The following is a 20,678-nucleotide window of genomic DNA, read 5'->3' as shown; positions in this document are numbered from 1 at the left end:
GCATGACCTATTACGCAGCCATTAAGAAAGAATGAATTGAAGCCACTATGACCTGCAAGGCTGCCTGGAATGTTAAAGAAGAGGAGCAAGAAAAGATGCACAGAAGTATAAATATTATCCCATTTTAATAAAACAATGGCCAAAAACCAAAGAGAAAGAAACCTTTGCATGCGTAAGATAGTAGAAACTGATGAAATACATTTTAGAAATATATGGAGACGAATACACTAAGTGGTTCACATGGATTACTTGGGCTGAGAGTGTGACGCCACGCACGAAAGGAAAATGAACAGCAAAAAGCATTCGGGAATACTTTTTTTTTTTTTTTTAATTATAAACCCATTTTATACATGTCTCACATTCTACTAAACTCTGTGTGAAGAATAATTATGAAGAAAAGAATATCACATTTTATCAGTACTTACCATTTTTCTATTTTCCATTTTCTTTCCATAAAACACTCATTACATTATGAACATATAATTATAGAAAAAGAGATAGGCTTACATTTTTCAAGCGCATCCATTGCTGCTCCCATTTCCGCTTGCTGAATGCTATTAAATAAAATAAAGGTAAGATACACTTTAATTTAAAGATTTTTTTTCAAAAACAAATGGTATGGCTACAAATTATTCAGACTGATTTTCATGTTTGGTACATAAAATTTTATCTGATTACTTCTACTGTCACATACCGAATTGCAGAGATAGGAATATACCCAAGGGCATGCAGAAATGTCATTTATTTGCACAAAGCCTATTTAAGTTAATCGTTCCACACTTTTAATACTGCAATAAAATGCCTTCCATTTATATTACATTTGAAGTATTTCATATTTAAATTTGAATATCCTCAGTGTAAACTTTAAACAGGTAAAGAGTAAAAAATATATGTATAGACAGACTTCCAATAATTTCTCCGTTTAAAATATAGATTAGAGGGTTCAAAGAAAGGTGACAACAGATATAATTCTTTTTACCTGAAGATACTAGCATGTCCAACAAAGCTCAAGTGAGTATCGATAAAAGACCAAATGTCTAAAGTCTGTTGCACGTACAAAGTGTTTCATAAAATGCTTGCAGCAATGCTGGGTACTCTGCCGGGTAACTAAATCTGGACAGCCCTTACCTGTGCACCAGGTAATGTGGTTTCCTTAAGGTAGCCAAAGCCTCTTGTGCGATAGCATACTCACTACCCAAGGCCGATTCTCACATTTGGGGCTGGGCTTGGAGTGGGCACTGATCCTTGGAATTCACTTTGCTATTACCCTCGAACATTCTATACTCTAAGTTAAAAAAGACAGACTGCGGACTGGGAAATACCAAGGAGGGATTTCTCGGACACAGGGGACGTCCATTTAAAGACATTAAAAGTTTCTTCTTCTCATACCTTGGTCCTTTCCCACAGCCTATTCTTTCTCCCTTGAAGTAAACAGCCACAGTGTAGGTTCTAGCATGGGATGGCCCCACAGTCTGCAGAGTCCTGAAAGGGAAAGGAAAGATTAATTGTGCTAAAGTGTAATTTCGTTGTTATTGCTAATATGTAACTCCACGAAAAACCATGTACTTATTGCTCAGACAGAGGAAAGTAAAAACAGCAAGAAAATTAAAGGAGTAAGTTTTTGATTTGCTAACCTGACAAATACAGAAAGCTTTTGAAATAGAGACACTTTTTAATTGTAACACTGATTTATATATATTTTCCCCAAAGCATTATAAATAGTATCTGCAGTCTAACCGTGAAGTGTAAAATATTTTTAAACAATTTGAAAGTGTGCATATTCCAAGTATGATAAAATAAACAAACTTTTATTGGTGAAAAGTTAACTATTTCAATCTGATCATTGTTTTTTAGTGCTAATCGTAGCTAAAAATCATAAATATTTGGGTAATCTCAAGCCACATCCAAATGGTTTTACATCCTTTATGAATTCTTTCTAACGTCTGTTATCTTATCAGAAAGATCACAAAATACATTTAATGTGTGAAACTTCTGAGATCATTTCAAAGGTATGCTATAACGCTGAGTACACAACACAACTGCCAAAAAACAAAACTCCAGGTACACTGGATTTGAATGATGCGGTGCAGATTTCAAATGCGGTAAAACTGATAACTTCATGGAAAAGGGAAATTAAAAGTAGCCAACGAAGATAATGGAATGAATACAGTAATCCTGAAAAAACTATGTAAAACAACCCCTTCATCTTGAAAAAGAACAAGCTCATTGTGTGCTTTCATTTGGGCGATTTATGAGAAGGGAGCAGAATCATTTCCTCTGTGTTTATACTCTCCGTGGGATGAAAGCACACGGGTGGCTTCTTTAAGGTAACACTTATTATAGTAATCATGCCTACATTATGAGAAGTTTATCGTCCTCATTTTATTTATTGAACCTTAATTATCACTTTGATGAGGAAATACTTTGAGTCTTTCAAGGAATACAGTTGGGATACTCATTATGCTTATTAGCCACATAGTAAAGTACTATTTCTAAACATTTGAGGTTCTTTTTCCCAAAAAAGGAAACATTGTTTAGCAGTGACAGCTTCTTGGGACAATTCATTAGTAGCTTGCTGTGGGGTAACACAACCTTCCCTTGGCCTCAGTTTTTCTTTTAGTGAAAAAGCCTGTATCATGTTGTGACTATTAATAAAAACACAAAAAAGGATTTAAAATTCTTGGCTGCTACTCTGGTATTATTCCTTGAATATTCTGAAATTTGAGAAAATCCACAGAAAGGGGGCTTTTATTCCCTAGGGACACTCACACAAATGGGTGTGCTTACAGCAGTGTGTGCAAAGACAAGGGGTAAACCAGTCTTGAAACTAGATTTTTAAACATCCTTAAAAACACATCTCCAGGCAACACCTTGGGAGGCAACCCACCCATTTTGATAATTCTTCCTTTTTGTAATTCCTCTTTGAAACCACCTCCTTTTTGTAATTCCTCTTTGAAATCACTTTCTGAATCAACCTGTGAGTGTCTCAAGATAATTACTTCAGAATCAAACCTCCTGTTTTCATCAAAGCCAAGTGTCCTGTGTGTAGTGACCTGCCTTTCTTTTGAATGATTTTTGGCTACCACTCAAAGAATAAAGATTTATCGCTAAAGATATTCAAAACTACTCAACAGCTTTTGATATGCATTCTGAGAAGTTCCGAATATTTGAATGACACAGCAGCAGTAAAGAACTGCCATTTCTTCCAGTGACCGCCTGAGAGAGAGAGAGCATATCAGTCAGGCAACAGAGACAGAGGCCAACAGGACTGTGGAGAGAGAGAGAGAGAGAGAGAGAGAGAGAGAGTCCAAATTAAGCATACACAATCTTCTAGTCGCACAGCAGAGGTTATGAGAACTAAGACAAATACAAAAACTTGTATAAAAGTGTTTCATCTGAATTGTTCTCATCTTGGTCTCCTAATCTTAGGATGTCTTCTCACAGGATGTAGTTCTCAGAGCATTCTAGGGACAGGAGAAAGCCTAGATAATCAAGTGTGATCCACTTACTTAGAGCTAAAAGACAGAAAGGCCCAGAGTCAGGAAGTCTTCACCCAGGTGCCCGGACACGCTGACCCCACAGTGGTCAGTTCCTCCTCCAGAAGCCAGAGCATCACGTCTAAGCTTGGCCAAGCTGATGGGCTGTGGGCAGTGAGTACTCACTTGTACAGAGGAATGTCGGGCTCTTTTCCTTCTGTCCTAAGTGTCAAGCAGCACTGCTGAAGCTGGGATTTGGGGTCGTTCCAATCCTGATTCAGAATGAACTCCTGTGGAAAGTACCCAAGCAGTTAGTAATGGGTTCTGGGATCACCGAGCATAAAGCATATAACCAATGTAAAACTTATATAAGCTTACTTTTAATCGTGGAAAGAAACAAACATTCATGAAAGTGTGAACATACTCCAAATCCTTGTCAATGTACAGTGCCGCGATAAACGCTGAAAAAGAGAACATTTAAAAATAAACCACAATGTGCTGCCATTTACCAGAAAGAGGAAGAGACCTAGACTTTTAAGAAACTCCTTAATAAGGTTTTCAACTTCCAGGCCCTCTTTACTTTTTAGCATTACCAGTTCATCCTTCTTGAAACAACAGCTACTCGGTCACTAATATGAGAGGCAGCAATACAGATGTGTGATTCAGATGCAAAATCATACATAGAGTACAAAGACCAAATTACGTGGTCATTTAGCCCCCCAGCTACAGGCTAAATGACTAGCTCATTAAAATGATACACAAAATGCTATTGTATAGCAGAGAAAGAATGCTGTCTGGGAATATAACCATGTCCACATCAAATAAATCAAAACAAACCTTGAAGATCACATATGACATCAGAATGAGTTACAGCTTTGGGGCCTGCCATTCTCAACACCCATCTTGATATCACCCATTTACAAGGGCATGTGTTACATGTCACGGACAGAAATGGGACAATTCATAGAGTCAACTGGCCCAAACAGAGAAAAATGTAATACTGGGCATCATGACAATGTAACAACATACCCAACTTTGAATTAATAAATGGTAACCCCAAAGACAACTTCATTAAAGGTACCTTAACAAAATAAACAAACAGCAAGTTTTTAAAAGAATTTCATTGAAAAAGAGGTTCTTTTAGGTCTCTTGGTCAGAGTGCCTCTGGTCTTTGTAAATGAGCTAATTTTGCATGATAGACTTTAATATTTGTATATAATTCCAATTGTCAAAATACCCTAACATTAAAACGTTCCCCCAGTAAATGGCCCACTTATTTTAAAGTAGCACCAGAAACAATAAAATTATGTGTATAATCCTTTAGTTAGTTATAACAGGATTATTTATAACGTTACCAGACCATCCAGAAAGTACAAATGAGACTTGTACATAGCTTTGAGCTCATTTGAAACAATGGATAATAGTTTTAGTATTTAATATAAATTCTTCTTCATTCTTTTAGGCCCCTACATAAAGGCTGCAGGGTGGTCAAAAAGCTAGGATTCACTATGATAAATCTTCACAATCTGTTATTGTGTCACACAAACGGGTGTGATGGCTGAGCATTGGGATGGAGGGGTGCAGAGGCGGGGGAGGGGATGGCACCTCAACACAGATTAAACATAAAATGTATGATTCACATGTCTTCACTCCACATTATTCTTCAAACAAGCTTTGGAGAACGGCATAAATAAAGCATAAAATTAAAATAGAAAACAGGTTTCTGTAAAAGTCAGAACACAATAATAATGAGAAGAGGCAGTCGGATGGCTCAGTTGGTTAGAGCATGAGCTCTGAACAACAGGGAGGGTTGCAGGTTCGATTACCACATGGGCCAGTGAGCTGCACCCTCTACAACTAGACTGAAGACAATGAGCTGCCGCTGAGCTTCTGGAGGGGCGGCCAGATGGCTCAATTGGTTAGAATGCGGGCTCTCAACAACAAGGTTGCTGGTTCAATTCCTACATCGGATGGTGGGCTGTGCCCCCTGCAACTAAAGATTGAAAACAGCAACTGGACTTGGAGCTGAGGTGCACCCTCCACAACAAGACTGAAGGACAATTACTTGGAGCTGATGGGCCCTGGAGAAACACACTGTTCCCCAATATTCCCCAATAAAAAAATAAAAATAATAATAATGAGGGCCAGCCCAGTGGCTCAGGTGGTTAGAGCTCCAAGTTCCTAACTCTGAAGGCTGCTGGTTTGGTTCCCACATGGGCCAGTGGGCTCTCAACCACAAGGTTGCTGGTTCGACTCCTGCAAGGGATGGTGGGCTGTGCCCCCTGCAACCAACAATGGCAACTGGACCTGGAGCTGGGCTGCGCCATCCACAACTAAGACTGAAAGGACAACAACTTGAAGCTGAATGGCACCCTCCACAACTAAGATTGAAAGGACAACAACTTGACTTGGAAAAAAGGCCTGGAAGTACACACTGTTCCCCAATAAAGTCCTGTTCCCCGTCCCCAATAAAATCTTTAAAATAATAATAATAATAATAATAATAATGAGAAGGATAAATGTTGGCCCATTTGACTGAAGCTGTGAATCTGCAGGCTGAGAGAAAAGCTGCATGTCGTAGGACTCACATTCCAAAAGGTCTGCCAAGGTCTTGGTCCTGAGCGCCACCGGCCTCTTGGTCTTGTCATTGGTGATGGCGTATTCCTGCATGCCCAGCTCCTCCGCCACCTTGGCTTGCGTTCTGTTATTCACCAAAGAGCTTCGCAATAACTGGCGAAGAAATTGAGGTACATTTAGAAACCATTTCCCTTTTGGTCTCTCTCCTGCTTCGGTGTGGGGCACCCCCCAGCCTGAGACCATGTCACCGATCGGGTCAGCAGTGTAAACAACAGCTAAAGTCCTCAGCCGCTATCCCCAGGCATCAGGGACAAACTCCACATTCTTCTAGCTTCTCCTTAATACCTTATTTTGCTCCTGGATTTGACCTGACTGACATTTAAAATAGTTCATTTAGTTGTTTAGTAGCAGTGAGCAATGTTGCAGGGGATGTTCTACTATGATTAAAGGTTACAGCCTCCATTAAGTTTGATGCTATTAAATACAGGAGCATGACAATTTTCAAAAATTAACTTTATTGAAGGGTAATTTACAGACCAGAAAATGCACTCATTTTAAGTACAGTTAGGTGAGTTCTGACAGCCCTCTCCATTCCCATCACCACAAACAAGTTCGCTGTATCCCTCTGCAGTCAACCAATCCGACCCACTGCCCACCGGGCAACCTCCACCTGCTTTCTGTCACTGCACATTAGTTTTAAAGGGGCATTTTTAGAAAGTCTAAAATAAGTTTCAAGTTTCACGGCAGTGATGCTTATTTTGGTGTTATAGAAGTGATGTTTTAGTGAATATTACTTAAAATACTTAAATTATTACCACATTTTCACTTTGACTATTTTGAATATTTGTACTACAAACCCTGAGTCACAGTGTTTCAAACTGAGACCCTTTACCTTTGATCAAATGAAAAAATATAATTTTCCTATTTCAACTTCAGGAATTCAAAACAAAGAATTTCTACTAGGAATTTCAGTCAGCTAAAAGTCCTGCAAAAACTACCCAAGTAGTAATACTAAACAGTGCATGAAAATTATGCAACCAAGCCTTGGAGGAGGTGCCCATAAAACAAGCCCAGCTTAGGAATTTAACACTCACTAAGCACTCACTGGGGGGAGGCGGGGAGGGAGGCCGGGGAAGCCGGTAACACAAAGATGGGAACTCATCAAAGGCTGATGACAATTGTGTCCAGTCTGTGAGATGGGGGGGGATAGTGTACCCACAACTAGGACTTTTCTTATAATAGATACAACAAATTCTCGGCCTATGACAACAATTCTGTTAAGGAATATTGCTGACACCAGGGCAAGGGAGCAGGAAGCAGCTGCGAATTGTGCTGGTTTCACACCCCTTGCATTCCTTCCTCCATCACACTTGGTTTATTAGATGCAAGTTTTATGCTCTGTGGCTCCATAGTGTCAACTGAGCATATGAAAATCAAGATTTATTCTCAACGCCTGAGATTGCATCCTTGACAATAGATAAATAAGAAACAATATGTTCTTAATTTGTCTGACAATGATTCATGAAGGAGAATTATAACTTGATCTTCATAAGCCATGCTTGCTGTTGAGTTACAGACTATTATTCTTTTGCTTGTCTCTGCTCCCTTCCTCTTCTTATTCCCCCTAACTCTATCTTTCCTTCAATATAGTGTTTCATTAAAATTAATATCCACAGAGAAGCTCAAAATTAAAAAGGCCTAGCATATAACATTAATAGAAGAATGAACCAATAGGGAGCCCACCAGCCTAATATCTTGTAATTACAGAATAATTAAGCTGGAAGGGAGACATCTTTTTTGGTTTGGATTTCCAATGGGAGGGGAGAGGCTCTCAAAGTAGAGGCCATGGGGGAATAGCAGAGTTATTTTGAGAATACGACTATGCTGAGTAAGTTGAGTTCTCTCTCAATATGCGCTTTCGGTGAGAGGAGAAAACGGATTAAGGCTGCATATATGGAGATCCTATGCCTCTGAGTTCACAGCCCGATGTATACGTGAGCACACCCAGACCACGACACATCACTGGTTAGGGGGCCCCTGCTGCTGCCCCCCAGTGTCAGGGAGCCTCGCTCACTGCTGCACAGTCCTGCTGGGGAAGGAGGAAGGCAGTGAGGAAGCTTCCAGGTTTCCTTAAAATAGACCCTGACAGGTCTGAAAGCAGCAGTGGGGCGGGCAGACAGTGAGACCTTTCTGTTCCTGCCCAAACGCAGATCCTGAAGCAAAAGTCAGTAGGGGTGAAGGAAGCTCTAGATCTCCCATATTTTTAGAGTCAGTTTAAATTTAAAAGATGAGTTGAAACGAAGTAAGACCTGGGCTCTTTACAATACAGTCTGAATGGCAGTTCTTTAAATGAGAACTTCCCTCCTTGGCCATTGCTGAACTCTGCTTCAGAATGAATCATGCTGTTTGCCAACAAGTGGGATCAACAGGGGATCACAGGGCAGAAAACCACCTGAAGTGTGGCAGTTCAGTTACCACCAGGGAGGCCAGTTCTATGCCAGGCCTTGTGCTGATAGCTTGACATCCCCAGTGAGCAACATCCCACTGCTGCCCTCTGGGGGCCGCTCATCTTTGAAGGAAGCAGCACACAGATTGGCCACTGTCACGCACTGTGGTAGCTGCAGTGACAGCAGCGGCCATGGCACACGCAAGTGCTCCTCTCCACCCCAACCTTCCAAAAGGCCTCCTGGAAGACCTGACCCCAGAGCAGAACTGTTTCAGAGGCTCACTGACCTGGCTGTTACATCAGAATCATAAGGTACGGTGCTCAGGCCTCTTCCAAGAACCAAGGAATTAGAATTTCTGGGAATGTAACGTGGACATGTGCATTTCTTTAAAAATCTGATAAACATAGAGTCAGAACTGAAAAAGAATGAGTCTGCTAGTGGGAGAAGGGTGGGTGCTATGGTTTTGAACGTTTGTGTCTTCCCAAAATTCCCATGTTGAAATCCTAACCCCTAGGGCTGATGATGTTGGGAGGTGTGGCCTTTGGGAGGTGATTAGGTCGATTGGGTCATGAGGGTGGAGCCCTCGTGAATGGGATTAGAGCCCTTATAAAAGAGGCCCCAGAGAGATCTCCCGCCCCTTCCACCCTGAGAGTGCAGCAACTCTGCACTCAGAAAGGGCCTCACCTGACCGTGCTGCACTGTGAGCTTGGATTCCAGCCTCCAGAACAGTGAGCAACAAATTTCTGCTGTTCATAAGCCCCCACTCTGTGGTGTTTTGTTACAGCAGCTTGAATGGACTAAGACAGTGGGAAAGGGTTTTCCAGGAAGAGGGAAGAGCTCTGGCAAAAGCTAGGGGCCATGACACAATAAGGTGACTGTTGGGTGTGGAACTGGAGGAGAAATCAGAGCTCAGTGGGGGACAGCTGACAGGTGGGGCTGGCCGGCCTCTGGACAGAGTCTTGCATGTGATGTAAATAAGTCTGTATTTTCCTGTCAGGGGAAAGAGTCCCAAGAGGTGTCACATGGGAAGAGTGGCAGAATAATTTTTTGATTTTAGAAAGATCACTTTGGTGGATGAATCTGAATGGAGCAAGACATGAGGTTGGAAAGCTTACAGATGTTGATGCTATAAATTACTGTTTTACAAAGTGGCAATATCTACGTTTTATTTTTTCAGTGGTCTAGAAAACAAACAGTAAGCACCAGTTGGGCATGAGATAGTTATCAGACTGTTTTGCAAACCCTGCCTTGTGTTACATATGTAGGAAAAAAGCAAAAGATTTGGCCTCAAGCTGCCTGGGTTCAAACTGAGGCCTCAGCACTTTCTGGCTAAGTGACCCTAAGTTACTAAATCTAGGCTCAGTTTCCTCATCTATAAAATGGAGAAAGCAGTAGCTACCTCACAGGGTGGGAATGAGAATGGGCGTGAATGAATATACGTCTAGTACGATGACCAGCAGGCACATAATGGACACGTAAGACACGCACTGCCGCTGGTCGCCACGGTGGCACCATCGTTAGGCAAGATACGCTCGCGCTTCCGTTGCCGGGAAAGTTACAGAAAGTTCTGGGAATTCCTCTGGATTTGTCTTCACTGCAGAATGTTCTGTACACATGTCCACTCACTGTCTTCAAAGGTTTCCATTTTTACCAAGTGCTAAGTGGTCCTTAACTTTCTTTTTAATCCTCCCCTTTACCCCAACCCCCAAAAACTTTTTTCATTTGAAATCACCAGAAAAAGTGAAGAAAGCTGCAGTTAGGACTCTCGGTAAAGCTGAGAAAAGTACTGGTGAGTTCCTGATGCAATGGCAGGGACCCAGGTAAATGTCACAAATCTCAAGTTCTGATTTTGAGAATCTGATTTTCTATCATCGCTGCACAGCAGTCTCTGATAATTAAACTTAAATTTTAATAAGAAAAAGGTTTATTGGTTTAAAACAAAGAAACCGATTGGCTTTCTTCCTCCAACTATTCCCTTCACTCTTGATTCTAAAGAGGAAACCATAGCTGTGGGACGTGAGGGCCACCTAGTGTGAAATGAGTAGACTGTGATTACGATTTGGAGGACTCTAATATATGAGCAGAGGGTGAAGGCAAAATATATTATTACAAGTGACAGCGATGTGCCACACAGGTCTATCACACCAAGAGTGGCAGCCAGATGGTCTCCATTTCCCATGGTAACTAAAGAAAAGATACACAAATGCTAGCAGACAGAATGCAAGTCAGATACAAAGAGCCAAATTATGTCAGTGATGGAGAACTTTCAACCAGGAGGCTGTGGGATCTTTCTTCTCAAGGAGGTCTTATAGATAAGATACCTTTTATCTGAATGATTCATGCTTAAAGCTGCCTGGAGGTGACAGGAAGGGATTAGATCACTGGTTCTCAAACTTTTGATTTGTAATCCTTGCTTTCTCTCATTATCCCAAATCATTCCTCTAAAAACAAAACTTTCTGTAAGTTCATTTCGCTGGTGCATGCCACCATTGGACACAGTACCTTGCACATAGTAGGCAAGGGATTGACAACGATTTGGGGCTCAGTAGCTTATAGTAAAGGCGAAGAGAGAAGAAAGAAATAGAGGAGAAAACTTATGTGCAAGTGTTACAACTTGAAAGTGTGGCCAGACAGGCATTCTGGTCTGAGTAAATTCTCTTTGAGACTCTCTCACTATTTACTCTACTGGTAGATTCTAACCTAAAAAACAAAAACTTCAGTCTCTGAAATAGAACCTCTTCCCTTTATATTCCAATTCAAACTGTCTTCCTACAACAATTAGAGAAGCCTGGCATTCCTTCCCAGGTAGGCCTTTTTGAATACCCAGCTTATAGAACACTAGGTTTTTTCCCCATCAGCATTCAAAACTTGAAAACTACAACTTCATTTGCTCAACTGTCCTTATTCTCTATAAAACCAGTGAGGGAATGGCTCAAAGCTAACTAATTCCTCCCAGTGTGAAACTACTGCAGTTGTGTGCTCTTTAATTACAATAACAAATGATTTGCCACCACCCTCCAACAAATGCAAATATAACAAGTAATCCTCCACAGATTTTAATCTTTAGACATTCATAAGTAAGTTTTCAGCTTCTTTCCTTATATATTAAAACAACATGCCACTTCCCTCCACTGCCACTTACACTTCCCTCCCTGTATGACTTAGCTGCTTGCAAAACTCATTCTTTTATTTATCAAATATGTACTGATGGCCTAACATATGCCAGGCACTGCTGGGCATATAGTGATAAATAAAAACACGCTCTCACAGAACCTCCAAGAGAGTGGGTTTGTCAAACTGAAACAAGTGCCAGGAAGGAAAAGAGTGTGGAATTTTGACGGTGGGGCAGAGGGGACCAGGAAGTTTCCCCTGCATCCAGAAGTCACTCCAGAACTGACATCAAACAGAAGGGTAGGCGATGCAGGGCAAATGAAAGCAAGCACTGGAAGCAGAATGGACTCCGGGTAGAAGAAAAGCACGTACAAAGCCCGATGACAGGAGGGCACTTGGAGGAACACAAAGCAGGCCGGTGCAGGGGGAAAAGAATATGCAACACGAGGCCAGGCAGGCGAGCAGGACAGACCACCCGGGGTCCTACTTGTTCTTTAGTCACAAAGAACATCCAAAGAGCGTTAGCCTGGGATGGAACAGCCATTCACTCATTCAGAGCATGTGTGCTGAGCACCAAGAACCAGGGAGTCGGGAATGAGGGTTTTAGACCTGAGTTTACACTCATGGAGTTTAAGCAAGGTAGTGACACTTGAACAGAGATCTGAAGGAGGTGAGGGACTGGCCATAGCTTGTCCCCATAGCTCGAAGGCCTTGAGGCAAAGGGTTGCTCAGCATCCCGAGGGATCAACAGAGGCCAACATGAGGGTCTAAGAAACACAAGTCAGAGACAGATGCAGAAGGCAGGTCATCTGCATCTTTTACCCTTAACCTTGAAAGGTTTTACACAGAGGGTTGTAGTCTGACTTCATTTTAAAAACAATGAATCCTCTAGCATATGTGAACACAGGCTGAGAAGTGGGGTGATGAACCAGTCGGGGGGCTATGGTCGTAATTCAAGGGAAAGGTAACAGTGGCCTGAACCAGGGTGGTAACAGCGGAGCTGGTAAAAAGTAGTCACATTTCAGGCAAACTTTTAAGGTAAAATCAACAGGATATGCTAATTGTTAGGAGGTGTATTGTGTAAGAAAAAGAAGAGTTAAGGATGAAGCCAAGGTTTTTAAACTGAGCAACGAGAAGAATGTAATGATCCTTACGGATACGGAGAGCACCTAGAGAAATGTAGGTGTGGGGGTGAAAATAAGTTTTGTTTTGGACATGTTAGGTTTGAGATGCCTGATAAAGTCCAACTAGGGACTGCAGTGCGTCTGTACATCTAGATATTCGAGTGTACCTCTAGATTATATATAGACATATGAGTGTGGAGTTAGGGGCAGAAGTAAAGGGTGAAGACGTACATTAGGAAGTAGTATACGAACGGATTCAAAGCCATGAGGCCACTCACGGAGAGGAAGTCGGTAGAAAAGAAGAGAGGTCTGAGAACTGGGACATTCCAATATTAAGAGGTTGGGGAGACGAAGAACAACCAAAGTGGACTGAAGAGGAATGGCTAGTGTGGTCCCAAGAGGTCGGCTGTGAGGCGACTCCACTGCATGTAGCACGTGAAACACATCAGGTGGGAGGGAGCAGGAGTTAACCCGAAAGACCAGGGCCGGAAGCTGCGACACTGTCAAACGGGCCTGAGACCTGGGCCTCCTGAAGGAGTTCTGCCCGAGCCAATGTCCGTCACAGGAGAATACAGAATACAGAATGCCCACAAGGATGGAAAAGGCCAGCTTCTGAAATAGCAGCCAACGTCTCAGGGGAAACCTGAGCGTGCTGCACGCCCAGGGCTCTGTATAAACACAACCTTGAGATCGCTACGATTTCCCAAATGCCACCCCTCCTAACTGGGTCTCTTTGTCAATCATATTCCTGTAATATTTTGCCAGCTATGCAGAAACTACTGCAGCGGTCCAGTTGACAGAAGTTGGTAGAGAGGACTGGGGTGACCTTGCTGAGGAGGGTACTCAAGGAGTGATATTGTCAGGACTTGTGACTGGGTGGCACGGACTGGAACAGCACAGGATTTCATCGCGCTACTCAGACGTGTGCGCAATGTAAAACCTATGAATTGCTTATTCCTGGAATTTTCCATTTAATATTTCCGGACCGTGGCTGACCTCGGGTAACAAACTACAGAAAGCAAAACCATGGATAAGGTGGACTACGGCAATTTTCTTCGTCCAATAAAGCGTTTGCTTTCTCAGTGCCCAATTCTCCAGGGATTTCTCAAAGGTTATTCCTTGTGCTTTGAGAGATCATCACAACTGGCTTTCAGGTGTGTTTTGTTCACCTTCCGACTATAGTACCGATCAGTTTCACAGAGGAAAAACAGCTCACAGCAAATAAAAAAGCTCACTAAAGTTTCATAAAATGAGAAAAAAGTGGAGGAATGGGGACTGTTTCACTTTGCCTATCAATCAAACCTTGTCTCTGTAAGTTCCTTCCAACTCTAGCCAAGCCACTGAGTCCCTATTGCCCCTCTACCTTCTGATTTTTCATGCTTTGTCCTTGTTTCGACAGTCCCAACATGTGGAATGTCTTTGCATAGAAACTTCTTCCCACTAACTCCCAGTGGCCAAATCCTACCCATCTTTAAAGACTCACACATCATCATATCCATGAAGCTTTCTGAGAACTCCACACCTAAAAGAAATCTGATCTTTTCCTAAACAGCACAAGTGAGCCGTTTACCTATGCCTCTTCATGATACGTAACATGATTCTCCCTTGTATTTAGTTGTATTACTTACTTATACTTTTATAGGGTACATGTATGTGCACACACACACACACACACACACACACACAGATAGATGGATGGATGTAGATAAATAAACTCTTTATGGATAGACTCGATGTCAACTAATATTTGCTCCCCCATGAAGCTTAGCTCAGTATCTTGCACAGAATAATCATTACATGGAAAAGTACAAAATGAGTTCTTATCATATATTGCTTTGTATACAATTTGCATAATGAAATGATTAAACTGTATAATGTGCATGCTAAAGTCACTAAGAACTAAGTCACCAATTATATAGGTAGACGTTTGGCTCTTGTAACTTCGCTCTCATATTACACAGTAATGTTATTGGAGGGAACGATTTAACACAAACTTACAGTTAAGTGTCCTTCGTGATGATCTGGGAAGTGAATGAATAAGTACTCCGTGGCTACCAGCTGCATTATGGAGTCACCTAGGAATTCCATCCTCTGGTTGTGGCCTCTGAAAAAGGAAACATCAAGGTAAAGGGATCAGTAAGCATTTACAGATTTCAAAACAAAACAAAAAAAACAGAATTTTTAAAAAGGTATGATTTTAAAAGGCAATGTTGTCATCTTGCTTTAAAGCACAAAACTAAATATAATTCCCTAAGACCCTTCAATTGAGAAGCGATCTGACTCAATACAGGTTGAGTTTCAAGGAAGAATGCAATGAGCACTATCTAAGGATTAAACAATTACTAAAATAAAGACTGGTACATAGTCCTAATCAGAAGCTGAGGAGTGTCAACTGAAAGATATAGTACAGACAACAATCTTACACACACAATCTCATTACAGACAAAACAAAACAAAAAGAATTTTCTTTGTTAAATCTTTACCTCTTTATTGAAATATACACTCTACTATTCAAATCTGGAATCCAGTTTAAGAACACTAAAAAAAAAAAAATCTATGACAAGATTCTTTAAAGAGAGTTATGAATATTTGATTTGGGGGAGGGGAGCCAAAAACTGAATGAAAAATAACACGCAAAGAAATAACATTTTGGTAATTTTCTTAATTATTATACTAGTTCATCTTCAAATAACTCATCTAGAGCAGGGGTTGGAGGGCCAAACTCAGCCTATGGCCTTTGTAAGTCAAGTTTAATTGAGACCTAGCCATGTTCATTCATTTACATTTTTTCTGTGGCTGCTTTATGCTAGCTACTATGGCAGAATCGACCATGTGACAGAGACCACATGGCCTAGAAAGCCTAAAATATCTAACACCTGTTCTGTAAGTTTTTACTTCCTTCACACTTCTATTATACTTTACGAAGAAATTAGATGCATGACAATGAGACCAAAAATATTGGATTGGAGCATATCCCCTGGTCCACACCAGTGTCTGGCTACTCACCCAGCTCACAATTTCCTAGAATATGTTTGCAATCCCAGTTCCTTTGAAGGACACGCAGCAAAGGTTTGGGACTGCCTATCTATATGGTCACAATGGAACCACACGAGTACTTGTAACTCACAGGGTCAGATGGTTAAATCCCACAGTTCGCAATGTGAATGCTCTTGCCAGAAGTCGAACATGAGTAAAAATTACTCCAATTGCTTCTTCAAATTCAGTGAGTTTCTGTAGAACTGGAGAAGTCTCAATAAGTTGTCGGTCAGTATTTGGCTCTTGTAGCTACAGGAAAAGAGAAATAAATAAAAATCGTGCCGTTTTTGGTTGCAAGAGTAATTATCAATTCTAAGACAGTATTTTGTAAATTCCTTCTCCCATGAGCGGAAATTTCTGAAATGCCAATAAAACATGGAAGCTTCTTTCTCATCCCTTTGAATGGCAAACAAACCTAATATTTAAAGAAGGTTCAAATAATATTTTCCAATCTTCTATCAAATTTCAAGTCCAAGTACTGTACACAGACAGTTCAAAATCCCAAGTATTATACTAACTCTCCAAGGAAGAGATAAGTTGAAGAACTGCTGGTCAAGAATATATATATATATACATACTCGTATATATAGTAACGCAATGGTTTTCAAAATTCAGTGTTCATCAGAACCCTTGCAGGGCCTGTTAAATGCACATGGCCAGGCCCTACCCCACATAGTTTCTCATTCAGAACGTCTGGAGTAAGGACCAAGAACTGGCCTTTCTGGTAAGTTACCAGGTGACGTAAATTCTACTGGTCTGGACACTGCCATTTGAGAACCACTGCATTAGAGTAACTTGACCACTGTGTCTTCTAGAGACCAACCTATTTTGGCAAATGAGCATCATTAAACTGACTCTAGCTTACCATGGAGACGATTATACCACTAGGCAGGTGCTCACATAACAATGAGCCTCTAACAACTGGCAAAGAACAAATAGCTAAAGGGTAATTAAAATGAATATTTCCACAACTTTGGGCAATTTCATACTAATAAAATATTTGTAAAGTACTTTGAATCAATGCCATTTATTACTGTAAAGCCTCTCATGAGAGAGTTCAGTCACTGGTGACTATTCTTATTATATATATAATATACATACCTGCATATATAACAATATGTATGTATAAGTATACATATGAGTACATGTGATTGTATACTCATATGTATGTGTATATATATATATATACATAAATATATCTCCAAAGTAAAATAGAAATAAAAGCAAACAATAGTAAGAATTTTTAAGCCAACTGAGGAAAAAGATGTCACCTCATATGGATCTTTAAAATTCCAAAATCTTGAATAAAAAATTATCACACAAAATTTTAATTTAGAATGTTTTACGCAATCTGAGCCAAAAGCCTTCAATTTCTAAGATCCAAATTAGGTTACAATTTAGCAATGTTAATCTAGTATTAGTTCTACTTTGGAATAAGCCCAGACTTGCTTCCATATTATTTTCGCTATAATAGTAGGCATGTAGACATACTGGAGTCAACAGAGGCTTTGAATATCACTTTTTGAGGGGATGGGGTGGGAGAGGGGGTGTGGAACAAACCACAACCACACAAGTAGGTCTTCCTGCCTTGTAAGGCAAAGATGCATCCCAATGCTTCCCTATCCCAGACCACACAAATGCAACATATGGGATCATTTACCGCGTTTCCCCGAAAATAAGACCTAGCCGGACCATCAGCTCTAATGAATCTTTTGGAGTAAAAATTAATATAAGACCCAGTATATTATATTATATTATATTATATTATATTATATTATATTATATTATATTATATTAATTATATTATATTATATTATATATTACATTACATTACATTACATTATACCGGTCTTACAGTAAAATAAGACCAGGTCTTATATTAATTTTTGCTCCCAAAGATGCTTTAGAGTTGATTGTCCGGCTAGGTTTTATTTTCAGGGAAACATGGTAATTATTTGTTCCAAAGTTTTCCAGTTCTGACACCCCAGCTTAAAGTCATAGTGCCACTGAAGGGAATCTAAGGATAAGAGCAGGAGGGAAAAGGAGACAAACTAAAGGAACACAAATACCCAGAGTTACAAAGCTCGCTGCAGACCAGAGGCCACACTTACCTGGAGTGGGTGGAGAGGATAATTGAGCCAGACTTCGCGCAAGTCCTGGAAAATGGAGTAATGTCTTTAATGCTCTAGGGAGCCATTTAACACACTCTAGAGTACTAAATAAAATGCCATTATTTGAAATACTGAACTATTTCAGATGCTGACTCCACTTATTACCAATTCAATAGCGCTAGCAACTAATTTTTTTTTTAATGTACTCACCACTCAAACTGCCTACAGTGACTCTAATTAGCCTATTAAGCTGGGGAGCAACAGAGTCACCTCCACCCCCAGAAGTCAAAGACATCTTTTCAAACTAAGTTACAGATTGCATAACCTAACACACCGGGGTAAGCTAGTTTTAATCATATTTTGCAGTTTACCATTCCCCAGAAATGTGCATCAGCTGTGCCTTTTGTAATTAAAACTCAACTCAAATGTCCTTATTTCAGGTACTTGTTCATATGAGCTGTTTTCAGATGGAGTAGAAAACATCCCAGCACTAGTTCCTAAGCTCTTAGCTCTGTAAGATCACACTTTCACTGTGGGTCACTGCAAATGTTTACCTGACGTATGGGAATGAGTGAACTTTATGAAGAAGCCCAGTGAATTATTTTATCCACTGAGTTAAATCTAGAGGCAGCTATAATTAGGCCTTCCTCAGGAGTAAAGCGGTTTTCCTTCAGTTTTAGACTCTAGGGAGCCTCTGAGTGAGTCTACTTTCTGGTCTTTATGTCAGGTTTTTGAAATAAATAATGAAAGATTTTTAATAAGCGGGGAAAGTATTTTTTTTTTTATTTGGGAGTGGGAAGAGGTATACAAAAATGTATTACCCCTGTGATACACATGATGACAAAGTGAAATAAAATACCTGATATTCTGTACAACTAACTTCTTAATTAAAGACACTTAGGGATTTTTTGTGGGTTTGTGTGTTTTTTTTTGCCAATATTTAAAAAAAAAATGCTCAGCTATCAAACTGTTTTTGGTTTTTTTTTAAGGCATTTTAAAGGACTTCTCTTAACCAATAACCTTTCCCTTGAATTCTCTGTGGCATGAATTACAACTGACTGTCACTCCCTTCTTACAACTTCCTCCTGTTCTCTCCATGCTTCTTGTCCTCTTCCGCCATCCAAATGGATGTTTCCCAGGCTCCAGCCTCACGCTGGCCTCTTCACTTCCTGCTCCTCTGGAGAGCTCCTCCATTCCCGCTACTTGAACTACAACAACCTAAGTTTAGGTGACTCGTTCAGCTCTGCTGTAGTTTTGACCTCTCATCCAAGCTATAAGTCCTTAACAATATGTGCCTTCAGGAGTATCTTTTACCTCACACCCAAATGACCAAATAATAACGTTTCACCTTTACATGAGGGAGTATGGCGTTAGAGAAGACTGCAGGCTCCAGAGTCAGGCAGCCTGGCTTTAATCCTGATTCCATGTTGGCAAGTTACATAACCTCTCTCAGCCTCCCTTTCCTCAAGCATAAGACAAAGATAATTACATTACCTACTGCCAAGTATTCTCTGATGCCTCAGTGAGCCATGTACTCAAAGCACCAGAGCCAGTGCTGGCACGCAGAAAATGCTACTATCAATAATGATATTAACAGTAACGACAAACAGCTATTTCTTCCCACCAACTCCAATCTTTCTCCTTTCTCCTATGTTTTACACTCAGAAACACTGTGATTTCTCCTATGATGTCGGCTGCCACCCATCTTGGTGTAACAGCTTAACACGTCACAACTAGACTACTTCAATTGTGTCCAGTTCCTTTAATCTACCCTGTACAAGGAAGTAAGTTTCTGCTGCACCTTGGTGGCAGAGAGAAATTCCTGGAAAAGAGCTGGCCTGGAATTCCAGTTCTACCTTTTACTAACTTAAGTTCCTTAGGCAAAGCCTCCACCTTCAGTTTGCTCTTCTGAAAAACGATCACTGACTATTGGGACATTTGCTCATGCAGCATATTTTTATTGAGCACCTGTTATGTATTAGCTTACTAAGATAAATAAGACATTATCTCTGTCCTCAAAGAAGCCTAGTGGGGAAGAATAAAGGTAAGTAAGTATAATTTAATCAACTCTGAAATTCTGCAATAGCAATATGTACTAAGTGGTAGGGAAACGCTGCCTGGGGGTGTCAGATAAAACTTCAAAGAGGAGGTGACTCTTCAGATGTATCCAGAAGAACATGAGGAATTAAGTAAATCAGCAGAGAGAGGGAATTAAAATCAGGACACCATGAATACACAAATAATATGTCTCAAGTACACAGGTGCAAATGCTTAGCTCCAAACAGGCAGAGCGCAGAGGATTTCAGGGCAGTGAAAATACTCTGTATACTATAATGACACACACGTCATTACACAGCTGTCCAAACCCATAGGATGTACACCACCAAGAGTGAACCCTACAGTAAACTATGGACTTTGCGTGATTATGTGTGTCAATGTTCACTGATTATAACAAATGTACCACTCTGGTGGGGACGTTGATAAAACGTGGGAGGCCCTGCATGTGTGTGGCAAAGGATATATGGGAAATTTCACGACCTTCCTCTCAGTTTTGCTGTGAACATAACTTGTTCTTTAAAAAATGTGTAAGTTAAAAAAGGTAATTCTTAGAATAGTTGTGGGGACAGAGCCAGGAGCCCAGTTTCCAGGCTGTCTCCTTCACATGGAAAGGTGCTCACTCGGGTAGTAGATGGCCATCAGTTGTGGCTAGTTGGCCGTCAGCTATAACCAGTGAGCCACTGGCCACTAATATAACTGCCGTGGCTACGCTAGTAGGAAAATGGGGGCTAGCAAGAA

At 40.7% G+C, this 20,678-nt stretch overlaps 1 protein-coding gene across 14 annotated transcripts in view; it reads right to left on the bottom strand.

Annotated features, from left to right (window-relative positions):
* The window catches only part of DROSHA (drosha ribonuclease III), a 111,561-nt gene that overhangs the window by 3,912 nt on the left and 86,971 nt on the right, over window positions 1-20,678 (bottom strand). For all 14 annotated transcript variants that reach the window (XM_074329031.1, XM_074329033.1, XM_074329035.1 and 11 more), the window contains 8 exons: window positions 17,883-17,927; window positions 15,863-16,020; window positions 14,734-14,839; window positions 6,065-6,206; window positions 3,855-3,937; window positions 3,663-3,766; window positions 1,390-1,482; window positions 508-554 (listed from right to left, as the gene is read on the bottom strand). In XM_074329031.1, the coding sequence (XP_074185132.1) occupies window positions 508-554; window positions 1,390-1,482; window positions 3,663-3,766; window positions 3,855-3,937; window positions 6,065-6,206; window positions 14,734-14,839; window positions 15,863-16,020; window positions 17,883-17,927 (778 nt within the window). The remainder of the gene's footprint in view (window positions 1-507; window positions 555-1,389; window positions 1,483-3,662; window positions 3,767-3,854; window positions 3,938-6,064; window positions 6,207-14,733; window positions 14,840-15,862; window positions 16,021-17,882; window positions 17,928-20,678) is intronic.

Source organism: Rhinolophus sinicus, linkage group LG03 (assembly GCF_036562045.2).
Source record: "Rhinolophus sinicus isolate RSC01 linkage group LG03, ASM3656204v1, whole genome shotgun sequence".
Lineage (NCBI taxonomy): Eukaryota > Metazoa > Chordata > Mammalia > Chiroptera > Rhinolophidae > Rhinolophus > Rhinolophus sinicus.
The sequence above is the reverse complement of the archived record's forward strand: the minus strand, read 5'-3'. Positions and strand labels throughout refer to the sequence as shown.